Source organism: Cricetulus griseus, chromosome 7, assembly GCF_003668045.3.
Source record: "Cricetulus griseus strain 17A/GY chromosome 7, alternate assembly CriGri-PICRH-1.0, whole genome shotgun sequence".
NCBI classification, from domain to species: Eukaryota; Metazoa; Chordata; class Mammalia; order Rodentia; family Cricetidae; genus Cricetulus; species Cricetulus griseus.
In genome coordinates this window covers 98,761,660-98,775,275 of record NC_048600.1, presented here as the reverse complement: position 1 = coordinate 98,775,275, position 13,616 = coordinate 98,761,660, and the positions used below count along the sequence as shown (strand labels likewise).

At 40.8% G+C, this 13,616-nt stretch overlaps 1 protein-coding gene across 10 annotated transcripts in view; it reads right to left on the bottom strand.

Moving 5' to 3' along the window:
- Bcas3 (BCAS3 microtubule associated cell migration factor) overlaps positions 1-13,616 on the bottom strand; it is a 487,638-nt gene that overhangs the window by 307,134 nt on the left and 166,888 nt on the right. For all 10 annotated transcript variants that reach the window (XM_027426382.2, XM_027426380.2, XM_027426386.2 and 7 more), the window contains exon 16: positions 5,418-5,568. In XM_027426382.2, the coding sequence (XP_027282183.1) occupies positions 5,418-5,568 (151 nt within the window). The remainder of the gene's footprint in view (positions 1-5,417; positions 5,569-13,616) is intronic.

The following is a 13,616-nucleotide window of genomic DNA, read 5'->3' as shown; positions in this document are numbered from 1 at the left end:
ATGGACTCTGTTTACACAAGTGATCGCTAAAGCCAAATAATTTCTAGCACTTCCTTTGCCCTCATCCAAACTCAGCATTCGAGCTAAGCAGCAGCTGTTGCCATCAGAGGCCCTCTTTCCTCCAAGGGATGCTTCAAGGTATCAACAGGAAGGTGTAAATACAGCTGTCTTCTGCCATTTTTGTAGTTGTACTGGCCTCATGTGTGCAGAGGAGTGAGACAGATGGTCCCAACACTGCACAGGCTTTCATGGACATATATTTGTAAAAATAAGAGGGCAGCTGTTAAGCATGGTGAAGACACATTTTGTACCCTGAAGAGTTAAGCTGAGGTTGGAATCTCAAAGAGAATGTCTGAACTCTTGAGTCCTGGGCCATCTTCACAGTTCTGCGATGGAATTCTAACACTCTGTGGGTATTTTATGCCTTTGCACAGAATATCAACAACATGAAACAAATGGCAGCTGCTTTACCTAACAACTAGATATAGTACCAGGTGTACCTGAATTGCTGTGGATTTACATGTCTGAAATGGATGAGTTCTGTATCCTCTTTCTAAATCATACATGGGAACCACTTCTTGTCAATTGCATGTTAAAAGCAGTGGGTAACACAGCATTTTAGGAATGAGGATACCTAGAAAAAGAAAACTCTGCTTGCTTTTTACATTGGTTACCTTCAAAAGAAAACCAAATTTCCAAGCAAATAAAACAAAACAGAATAGAAATAATTAAGGTTAAATAGCTAAATGCATTGAGGATTGGTCACAGTTTTGAAAATGTTTCAATAGAATGAAGAGATGTTGTCTGTGAATGCTGACAACATGAAATCTAAGGGACGAAACGGCATCTGGCACTTCAGAACAGCCTGTGACAAACTAAGAAAACACATTTTCAGGCTTTTCCACTCATTGGTGGAGCTGGGACTGAACTGAGGGCCTCACACATGATAGACCAGACATCCAGGCTGCCTCCTGACTGATTATCCCTCTGGAAACAGGGCATAGCCACCCTGCTTGGGCTAGCTTTGAACTTGAAATTATACTTCCAGATTAAGATTACAAACATGCACCACCAAGCCTAGCCAGAAAATATAGCATTCTTACAAACCAAATATTATTTCTGACAAGGCAAAATACACATTTTAATGAATTAAAAAAAATTTAAAGACACACATTTTAAAAATCACATTCAGAAAACTATAAGCAAATCCTTAGTTGGCTGGACTGCAGTGGAAGAAAAAGGCAAATGACAATAGAAATTTCTGAGTACAGTCAATAAACACATCAGAAAGTGGAATAAAAAATAGCTGTGATGGCCACACAGTGGTGGTACATGCTTTTACTCCCAGGACTCTGGAGGGAGAGGCAGGTAGATCTTTGTGAGTTCCAGTCCAGCCTGGTCTACAAAGCAAGATCCAGGACAGCAAAAGATGGTACACAGAGAAAACTCCGTCTAAACAAACAAAAAAGAGTAGTTGTAGAAGCTGGAGAGATGGCTCAGCAGTTAAGAGAACATGTGATTACTAGCTCAATACCCAGCAGCAGGTCAGTTCCCAACCACTTGTAACTGCAGCTCAGGCACTCTTCCTCTGGCAACCCTGACTCAGATGTATCCATAGGCAGGGTTTCTGTGTAGCCCTGGCCATCCTGGAATTCACTCTGGAGTCCATGCTGGTCTGGAACTAGACCCACCAGCCTCTGCCTTCCCTTGAGTGTTGGGACTAAAGGCATGAGCCACCACTACCCAGCTTCACATATATTTTTTTAGAGTAGTTGTGATGATGGTGACAATTTGTAATATCATGACTCATTACTGAATCGACAGTATCCAAAGCTCAAGGCCAGCCTGGGACAATTAACTATCAAAAATGGATAAATAAATAGAGAGATTAATTAAGTAATTAATTAGTTTTATGGGCAAAAAAGAAAAAAAAAAGAAAAAAAATCCCAAACATCTTAACAAGCGTTGTCATTGCAAGTAAACTAACTTGCAATCCAGAAATGGTCAGCTATAAACTATAATCAAGGTGTTTATCGTTAGTCACTATGCCAGGTATCACTATTAAGAAACTAAAAGACAACCTGTATTACCTCTGAGCTCTGTCATAGAAAAGCACACGTGTTGACGCATGAAAGAATGTCAATGACAAAGTTATCATTTTTAACATTTGGGAGGCTTGGGTATAGAAGAATTCTTATCACCAGACTTCACTATTTCACTGAAACTGAAACTATGCCAAAAATATTAGAACTAAGGGCTCATTTTGAGACAAATATAGTTTGTCTCAACACCTGACAACAGCATATTCTTAAAGGAATTTAAAACCATAAAACATATATGGGTTAGAGAGATGGCTCAGAGGTTAAGAGCATTGGTTGCTCTTCAAGAGGTCCTGAGTTGCGGTCCCAGCAACCACATCGTGGCTCATAACCATCCTTAATGAGATCTGGTGCCCTCTGCTGGTGTGCAGGCATACATGCATACAGAATACTGCATATATAAAAAATAAAGAAATCTTTAAAAACAATCATGTAACAAGACCTAAAAATTGATCATATACTGTGGTGGTCTGAATTAGATGGTGAACTGTTTTGAAAGGATTAGGAGGTGTGTCTTTGTTGGAATAGGTGTGTCACTAGAGATGGGCTTGGAGGTTTCAGAAGTCCAGGCCTAGCTCTGTATGTCTCTCTCCTTGCAGATCAGGATGTAAAGCTCTCAGCTACGTCTCCAGCACCATGCTAGCCTGTTTGTGTCCACCCTCCTGGCCATGACTGAGCAAAAACTAACCCTGTAAAACTGTAAGCAAGCTCCCAAGTAAATGCTTTCTTTTATATGAGTTGCTTTGGTCATGGTTGTCACTTCATGGCAATAGAACAGTGACTATGACATTTACTAATGTTAGTTTCAAGGCAAGTAAAATTTCAAATTCCCAATGTATTTATTAATAAGTATTAAATCATATGTAAAAGGGAGCACAGGGCCAGGGCTGTAGCTGAATGGTAGAGTGTTTTGCTTGCTTGCATGCAGTCCCGTGTCTAGTCTAGCACTGCAGTGGTAACAACAAAAACAATCATGACAATCACGATGATGGACACAGTATTTATACTCTATAAATCTGAGAATTTTAAGCAACTTTTTTTGTTTACTTTCCTTTGTTTGCTTTTGACTTGTTTTTTGAGACAGGGTCTCTCTACATACCCCTGTCTGTCCTGGAACTCACTATGGAGACCAGGTTTCCTGGAATTCACTGATATCCTCGGCCTCTCAATGCTGGAGTTAAAGATGTGTGCTACCACACCCAGCTCTTTAACTTTTTATTTTATTTTATATGTGTGGGTATTTTGGCCACATGTCCTCCTATGTTCCACGTGAGGGAAGTGCCCACAGAGGTCATAAGAGGTTGCTGGGTACTCCAGGAATAGAGTTACAAATGGCTGCACAAATCTGCAAATGTGGGTGTTAGGAGGTGAACATGTCCTTTGGAAAAGCAGCTGGTGCTCTTAACTCTCCAGCCCCACAAATTTTTAAAAGACAAGGAAGTTCACAGGATAGCTCCAATGCTAGCAGCTTATATACCTGTTTCTGTGACAGCAGAGGGTGGGAAAGCACAGTATTATTCGGAAACTTTCAAATACAGAGAAAAGGAAATATACATCCTAACTAGATGCATAAATGCATATAATTAAACTCTAAAATCCTCTCCTCATATATTTAACACATCTGCACCAAAGCTAAAGTCTCTGTACTGGACAAATAAACACCGCTTGCATTTGTTCTCATGTCCCCAGGAACTGTCTGTACCATCTTCTCATATACTACCCTCACTCTAATGTACAACTGAATCAGAGGGTCGTTTTTAAAGATGCTTTCACTTAGATTCAGGAAAGACAAAAATCTTAAGTACTTTATAGAATTACACAGTGCTGGCGTGAATAACATACAATTACATACAGGCCAACTTTAGCAATGCAAAAACAAAACAAACAAGCAAACAAACAAAAAACCTTTACAATTTTGGTTCAAAACTAAACATTCAGAAAATACCCAGGTACAAAGTAGAAAAAATTCAACTAGCAATAAATCAAGGACATTCACCCTTCAAAAGTCATGGCCTTTTCAGTCACTATGTCTTTAGTAAAAAATAAAGTAAATACCATTTAAACTTCTACTGAACACAAAGAGCTAGATTAAATGATATACAAGTCAAAGAATGGTGTAAAAAGCTGTGATTTGGGAAATGGGTTTTCAGGATTCTTTTTTTCTTTTACTCCCCCTAATATGTTCCAAATTCAACCTGCTCTGTCAATAGGCCCACCTTACACTCGAATACCATGTCACCTAGGTTGATGGTTAATTATATGTAACATTTGAAATCATCAGAATAATCTGGGAACCTTGAGTATTTTTTTCTAAGAAAAGTGATTTCTCCAAACATATTTATATTAGCACTGTATCAACACAATGGCCAGATAACTAAATCTATTTTTTCCCCCATGGGGAAGACCCTCATGACTATTTGAGACCAAGACAGGGCTTTCTCCAACTATCTTATAAATAATTTTAATATACAGTTTGTTCCATTTCTAATCTAATTAAATACTAGGTTATACACTGAGTAAAACAAATAACTTGGCTATAGAAATGACTACAGAAGTACAAATTTAATAGTCCAAAATGGATGGTCATTATCATCATGTAATTGAATATCTAATAATATCAGACACATAGTAGTCTATTTACAGGCACAAAAATCCATTAGTTTATAGTCCAAACGGGTAGAATCTTTTTAACATCTAAAATGAGCACCAAAAAGAATTCAAGAACATTATGAAGTCTCTAAAATAATGTTAAGGTCCAATCTTGTAAAAAAGGCCAAGTATTAGAGCTGGTTTCCAGCTATATGCAATAGTTCATTATCCCAACAGAATCAACAGATTGGTAATGTAACCATGATGGTGTAATACACCCACACAAGTAAATGGGTGAATTCCCTAAACTTACTAAAGTATAATCTCATTTAGAAAACTTTTGTTAATATTCACATCTGTCAAAATGTGGGCATTGTGTTTAAAAGCCAATCATGTTGGCAAGAGCCAAGAAAATCAAACTGTACAACCAGACAATTCCAGGAAGCAGAAAGTGTGAGTGAGTGGAGAAGCCTGGTTCTCATTAGTCAGTACCAGTTTTCACAACTTGTCACTGCTTTGTTTCTTACCATGGGTGTGCGTACATGGCTGTGTGTGAGCATGCTTGTGTATACTCTGAACTCTGTACTAACTCAGATGCCAATGAATCTCATGTAGACTGGAAATGAAGGACATAATCAAAAACACACAATGGAAAAAAAGCACGTTCCATTTTTATTCATCCCACCCTCTAAGGCGGATGTGGAAACAGCATCAAGCTTGAGGCCTTACCCTGTTCGTTTGGTGATGGTCCCCAATGTCACTGGCTGTTTGATTTGTGCAAGAGGCGTCACTACCATCAGGCTGGGGAGGGGAGAAAGCCGGGGGTTGCCGGGATTGTTGTTGGTGAAGTTATTGTAAGAGTCTTGGCTGTTCAGCTTCCCTACAAGAGAAAAGCAAACCAAAGGATCACTGATGGAAACATCTCTCCCTCTGAAAGGTTCATTTAAGAAAGATACCAAGGGCTGGGGGAATGACTCAGTACAGAAGGGACTTGCTCTAGAGCCCAACAACCTGAGTAGTCTCCAAAACCCTATAAACTGTCATCTGATCTCCATATACACACAAGTAAATAAGGTAAATTTTAAAGGAAATTGATGCAAATATAATTAAAGTTCATAGGCACAGGAAGAAACCAACATAATCAGGTCACAGAAATGACAATAGTGATGTTACTAACAGTCTTAGAGATTGCACATGGACTTTGTTTTCACTTTGTGTGCGTCCGTATGCACACAGGTATGTGCATGGATGTATACACACACGGAAATGTCAATGCCAGGCCATCTTCCTCAATAGCTCCACTGTAATCTAAGATAGGGTCTTGGACTGAATCAGCTAAGATTGGCTAGTGGGCTCTAGGGATCTTTCAGCCCCCAATTTTGGGATTACCCATCTGTGCTGCTGGACACAGCTTTTTACATGAGTTCTAAAGATCCAAACTCAGGTTTTCACACTTGTGTGTCAGCAAGTTACTGGATCTCATAGCCCCCAGAATTCTGTTTCTAAAGTAGTATGGTTTTCTACTCATCATTAGTTGTTCTGACAAATTTACTATTTCATCTGTACTCTAAGAATTTCTAAAAGAAGCCAGTTGGCCTTTTAATAGCTGTTGAGTTGAATCTTTTGATCAACATGAGAAGTGTATTGAATAGTCTTCCCTACCTAACGGAATCCACATCTACAGAGTCAATAAATTGCAAAATAAAAACATGGTCTTGGGGAAAGAACTGTAGAAAATTTGAAGTTACAATGCACTGAGCACCACTGTGAAGACATGTCAATGGAGTAGTGTAAAGACCCTGTGGTATGCTCCTACAATTTCACATTCTCTTTAGAACTGTTAGGCATGACCCTGTTTGTGCAGTTAGGCCAAGAGGCCTATGATGACTGTATCAATCCTCAAACTGGCCATGTAGCTCTGAAAGATAAGAATGGCATCTTCTGAATTCTATCAGGAAGATGGTGACATCCAAAGCAGGATGTGACTAAGCAAATGTTGCTTCTCAAGGACACAGGTCTATCTGTTTATATCACTGCCTGGAATTAACAAATTAAGCTAAAGTAGGGCAGATAAGAAACCCAAGCACAACAATCTCTAACTCCCCATACTAACAAATTCCAATTTCATTAGAGCCAGTAGAAGCTATTCATGCCTATTGCTGAGATACAACAGGCACCAGTTACAACACATACAAAATGCCCTAGCCTGGTCAATTATACATATACATATACAATATTATTCATACAAAACAGAGAATGTTATAGAAAAAATGAATGGAATAATAAAAGAAAAAACCTTTTAATTCTTGGGACACTCAGAGTGACTTATATTCTTAAGGCAATACAGACAATATCTGATAATTCATTATCAAATGACTATACGTGTATTGAAATGAGGAGACAACATTAATGTGTCACAGCTAATAAAATCCAGGACCTGTGTATGGCACATACATTTGTCAGCTAGTGAGCACAGATCTGATGAGTGCCTCGGCCTAAGATCCTGGGCTGTGGGGGCTGGAATCCCTCTGTACCACAAAGCTGACAGGACCCAGAATGATTCAGTGCTAACTGTCTAGAACTGAAGATAAGGACATGTGGGAACAATTATTTAGAAATAGGCCACATGGGAGGTGACTTAGTTAGATAACAAGTGGGAGAGCAGGGAAAGTCAAGGCCTCAAGGATACCATAAAGGAAAGGTGTGTTCAGGGAACCACTGCAGGAGCAGAAGTCTCCAAGCACTTCTGATGAGATGCAACAAAGTGGGGAGACAAACTTATTTCCCAGCCAACCTTCCTTCCAATTCCTTCTTTCCTTTCCCCTCCCTTTTACCTTCCTTTCTTTCCTCTCCCTCCCCCTCCTCCCCTTCCCCCTTTTCCTTCCTTCTTCCCCTTCCCCTTCCTTCCCTTCCATACCCCTTTCTTCCTCCCCTTCCTCTCCCTCCTTCCGAAGCCTTCCCCTTTTACCTTCCTTCTTCCCCTTCCTCCCTCCCTCCCTCCCTCCCCCCTCCCTCCCTCCCAACACAGTGCCCTAAACTGGCCTCTAACTCAAAGTCCTCCTGCTTCAGGCTCCCTAGCACAGCCATTACAGGTGTGCCCTATGCTACCAGGCCTAGAAGGAACAGTACACACTAACAAAAATTCTTCATCAAGCAAACACACAGATGTTGAGCTCATTAAACACTATTGATAAGATATTTGATCTGGCAATGTGCCTTGGTGGTAGAGCACAACTAGAAATAAAACAAAGACACAGGGTGATTCACTAAGATGCTCCTGGTACAGTGCTGTAACTGACCATATCTCCCCAGCTTTACTTTCTCCCTAGGATACAGGAATGCCACACAACAGTGTGGAAGGCCCTAGACTCCTGTGCCTAGCCAAGTGTCTGTGGTGTCCTTCCTTCCTCTGTATTTAAGTGGCAGCCTCTGTCTGTGATACTGTATAACAGTAATACTGTTTTTTATAATTTTAACTTATTTTGTGTACATTGGCATTTTGCCATGGGTGTTGGATCCCCTGGAACTAGACTAACAGACAGTTGCTAATTGCCATGTTGGTGCTGGGAACTGAACCCAGGTCCTCTGGAAAAGCAGTGCTTAAAACCATCCTTAGCTACATATTAAGTTCGAAAAAGCCTGAACCACATAACATTAGCAGAACACATAAATGAAGCTCAAAAGGGGGGAGTAAAAGAGAGAGGGAGGGAGAGAAGGGGGAGAAATGGGAATGAATTTAGGAAAGGAGTAAATTTAGCTCATGAGAAGAAGATCTCTAAAATGAAAGCTACAGGTTGGGAAGTAGTTCAGTGGTAGAATGCTTGTCTAGGGTATACAATAGCTGGGTTTTAACTCCCAATGCAGCAAACAAAGAAAAGTAAAAAATGTTGAGAAAACAAATCTGGAAAGGAAACAAAAAGTTGGAAAAGGCATCTTTATGCTTGTGGTTTAAAAAAATTAGTATCGTTAAAATGTCCTGCTTCCCAAATCAAAGTGGATGCAATCCCTATCAAATATCTACAGCCTTCACAGAGCTAGGAATGAGAATTCAAATACCAAGGATTGAATCCCAAAAGCTAATAAACACCCAACAGCTTCATAAATAAAAGCAACCAAGTAGGAAGCACTGTGCAAGCAAATGCATGAAGATGAGGAAGTCTTACACAGCCTTGGGTGTTAGCATGGCCACAAGGCGGCTAACATCCACCCTAACTCAAATGAGCTGACACTCTCCTGGCCTCCATGGCACCAGACACAGACATGGTACACAAACATATATGAAGGAAAAATACTTATACACATAAAATAATAAATAAAACAAAAATAAATAAAATCCTGCTCGCCCGGGCCCCTTTAAATACAAAGAAATTTTATATTTTTGTGGCCTTGGGAGGTAGCCCTATGTAGAAAGCGCTTGGCTTCTTGGCTTCTTGGCTTCTTGGCTTCTTGGCTTCGAAGTACAAAGACCATAGTTCAATCCCCAGAAACCATGAAAAAAGTGGTGAGTGTAGGGCAGGGGCTTGTAATTTCAGCAAGGGGAAGTAGAGACAAAGATTCCTAGAGCACAGTGGTGATTCTAACCTAACTGGTGAGTTCTAGGCCAATGAGAGACACCATCTCAAAAGAGGTATACTGTGGTCCTTCAGATTACCTACGCCCCCCCCCCATATGTGTGCAGATGCAAATGAATAAAATTTAAAATAAGAAAAAAGGGACAAAAATGCTAACAAATGGATGGACAAGGATAATGTAAGATAACAACTCCAGTAGTCTTTGACAGGAAAGGCTCACTGCACAAGTGGAAAAGCAAAGTGTTAGGTAAAGAAAAACCCAGACAGGAACAGACAGCGGTGACAGGTGTGGAAATGAGATTAAAAGCAGAGAAGATACTAACAAGGGAGCCAATGTGTCTCTCAGTACCCGTTCTTTAATAACTCAGTTTGAGGCTGGCTGGGGTCATACCTGTAGTGATACATTCTCTGTAATCTAACAATAAAGCTTGCCTGAAGATCAGAATGCAGAGCTAAGCCACTAGTTAGGCACACACCTAAGCCACCACTGCCTGTCCTCCATCGCTTGTCTTTAGGCAAGCTTTATTTGTTAGATTACAAACTATGTATCACTACACACACCCTGTGCTCAGTCCTGATCAGCAAGTCCAAGAGACATTCAGTGTTTTCATAACATGGCAGTGGAGGGAAGGAGGAAAATGAGTAGATGATGGGAAAAACACGTTACAAGTGACATCTGAAAAACAGCTCAGACAGGGAAAAGGAGTTACTGTTATTGTTACAAAGGACAGCTTAAAAAGGAAGATGAATCACATAAATTTTGCACATACAGGAGTTTGTTTCTCTAATAGAAAGCAAAGGATGAAAAGAAAGATGCATAAATGATGATATCAGGGGTTAGCAAAACAAGGGACAACACAGACATGAAATTTCAGTAGCAGACACAGTGATGCACAGTTCAAAAAGCATTTGCCAAAATAATTAAACTATTTTCAAGAAAGGGGGGGGCTGAATCTCCAAAACAGTAGGGAAAAATATTTGAGAGAGCTCCAAATCCTTCAGAAAGTATTTCAAATGGTAGCCCAAGGCAAAATCTCAGCAGCTCCGAGGATGAGGCAGGAGTTCAAGACCAACAAAGGCCATGTAAAGAGAACATGTCTCAAATGAAAGGGGAGGATAAAGAAGCAAGTGATGGAGTCCATGGGTTTCTACCCTGCTTAGATTCACATTGATGTGGACAAGCAGCCTCAACTTGGTGCCTGCAGCAATATGTATGTGGAAGCTTCTCTGTAGTTAACCAAGGCTCGGTTCCTGTGCAGCAGTGTCTCACTGTGGTACAGTGAGGCTTAGCACAAAGATGCTCCATAAGTACAGTCTGTTGACTGGGATTCAGGCTACCGCAACCTTTCATTGTGCCAACTCTCAATGGCCCCTGCATGAATGTGTCACAGCAACACAGCTCCTGTCTGTACTTTGCGTTTCACTATCACCTGAGCAGAATGGACAGAACAGACACTGTCTAATTGCAGCTTTAGTGGGAGGCTTCCTGAAGCCTTAAGATCTATAAAACATTTCACACACAAATTCCAGCTGACATAAGACCTGCAAGTGACAAATGCCATGAGAATGGATGTTCTCACAGCATTTCTGGCACAACCAGACAGAGGAAGTCCCAAGATCTCATGAGAAAATGATCTCTGCTAAGACTCTCATCCCAGTTTTTTGGGCTTAGTCTTTATAGATAAACTTGCATAAGCTTTCTGGCTTTTGGGTCTTTATCTAAATCCACCAGAGCTTTGATCCCTTAAAGGGTAACCCATCTCCATCTCCATGGTCTTCTCATGGGTGGTGGTGGGGGATTCCAAATTTCAATAAGATGGTTTCTCAATAAATTAAAGAAGAAATTCTATGTTAGAACAGAATATCATTTAAAAATATGAATTCTAAAAAATTCTCTTCATGTAGAAAGCTATGATTTTGGTTTGGTCTGTTTTCAGTTGTGTTTACTGTGATTGATTTTGCTGTTACAGTGTGAACTGAAACAGAGTAGCTGGCTTCAGGAACAAATTTCCATCTCTGAAAAGGGAATGACCTTCATGGCTCCTGCCACCTATACACAAAGAGCAGGATGCTGTGCTCCGGGTGACCTGGGCACCATCCATTCTTCAAAATGCATCCTTACTTATCATTGTCCCAAATATCATTTCCCCAAACATTTTATACTACAAACACTCAGAGGGAAACAGATTAAGTTGATGATGCAAACTGACAGAGAAAAAAGCAGTGGGCCTTTTTCTGGAGGAGCGGTGTGCCAGGTCAGCTTTGCAGAGTCATATTCCCAAACCAGTCATCATTAACGGACTCACTTCCACAGGAAAGAAAAAAAAAGATCCAAGAGTCTGAAAACTCCGGACAAAAGAAATCCCTGCAGACAAAGTAAAAACAAATTAAAAGAACCATTATAAAACACAGATGCTACAAGGAAAATAAACTTTCCAAGATTTACTGAGCTTTGACAAACCAGGACATTTGTGGAAAAGCCATCAGCAGCAACTCCCAGGTAATGTGGAGGAGGCCCGGCTCCATTCTGGTTTATCTTTACCCTCTGTGCAGAAGCTGCCAGGACTGGGTTCCTGGCTTCTGGATGCAGGGATGTGAGAACATGCGAACCTGGCCAACCGCCAAGCACGAGACATTTCTAAGGGAAGCAAGACCCTGAAACCGCTGAGCACTTCACATTCTGCTGAATGCTAGAGCGACTATCAGCACATGGTGTGCACGGGCTTCTCCAGTGCAAGTGAGAGGAAATGAATGCATGAACGAATGAATGAATGAATGAATGAATGAATGAATGAACAGACATTCTTCTCCCATGATTCTCTTTACTGCTCTATAACCCTATGAAGCAAGGAAAAGAAAACCACAAAAATAACAGCAGTTACAACTCAGAAATCGCCTGCAAGGTAGCTTCATAGTGAGAGAATGTTTTGTTACTGCTTAACACAATGGTTCTCAACCTTCCTAATGCTTCGACCCTTTAATAATATGTTCGCCAAACCATAAAATTACTCCATTGCTATTTCATAACTGTAATTTGCCACTGTTATGAATTGTAAAGTAAAGATCCGATATGAAGGATATCCGATACATGACTTGCTGGGGAGTACAAGGGACAGGTGGTCATGAGTGGGAGCCACAGCAAGATCCCTTAATCAGGAAAACTGTGAGAAAGAAAACAGACAACAGAACAGTGGGGTGTCCGGAGTTGTCACTAGGGATCTGGGGACAATCAGGCACATAACTGCTAAGATTCATTTCCAAGAGCAAATTAGTGGTGCCTGTGGGACAGCACAGTTAGGAGGTCTGCAGTCTTCTGGGTTTTCCTATGCTCTTCAGACACCCAGCCCTTACTTACCTCAGGTATTAGGCTGGTTGCTTAGCAGGGCTCACTACAGACAGAGCACATGACTCAGTAAACCAGACAGGCTCCTCTGTTGAATCAGTCTGTTTTCATCAATCCCCACACACTAAGGGAATCTGCCAGAGTTCAGGGGCTCTACCTCTCACCCCCTCAAAGTCCCCGGTCTGCTACTAATGAGCAATTGTATGTATCAGGAAATTAAAATAACAAGGGCACCCTCAAATCCAAATTCAATGTGGGTTCCTGGCATTCCAAAAAGACAACTCTATAGAAATGCTCTTTTCCCAAATACTTCTGTGACCTCCACCCTCCTCATCAGACATCCTCGTGTCTACCTCTTTCCAAAGAGAAACTGCTTAAAGAGTTCTAGAGAGCCTTTGCGCATGCACATTTTTCATTCCACAGAAAACCAAACTTTCAGCCTGCTTTTAATATCCCACCATGTATCTGTTTGGTAGGAAACAGCAAATTTTACCAAGGAGTTTTCAGTTAATTTTGGAGTTGAAAACTTCTTGACTCTGTCAAAAAGAGGACAATGGTAGCTTGTTCTAAAACAATCACTGGACATTTGGGCTCTGCAAAGCTAAAAACTCTGCTTAGCTCTTTCTCGAGGTCTAATTTAACATGAAAGCTTCCTCAACTAACTCGCAGCCATTATTTAATCAAAACCAAATAAAATCCTTTAAAGACATATATATTTTTTTTAAGTATCCGGCGCAAACAGGGATCTCTAGCATATGGGTTGCTTTTGGTTGAAAGGGGAGTGTCTGTCGCTCCCTCCTTCACTCCCCAAGCCCGGCACTCCTCCTCCTTTCCCTTTGCTATATGAGAATGGCAAGCTTCCCAGCTGCAGTCCAGGACTCTCACCCTCCTTTGTGACCTTTTCTCAGGCATGTTCCAGTATAATCTGCAATCTACTCAGTAGGAAAAGGAAACAGCAGCGCCCTGGTGAGAAACAGTGCCTTCTGACCCACGTTCTAGGCAGGGTGTACTAGG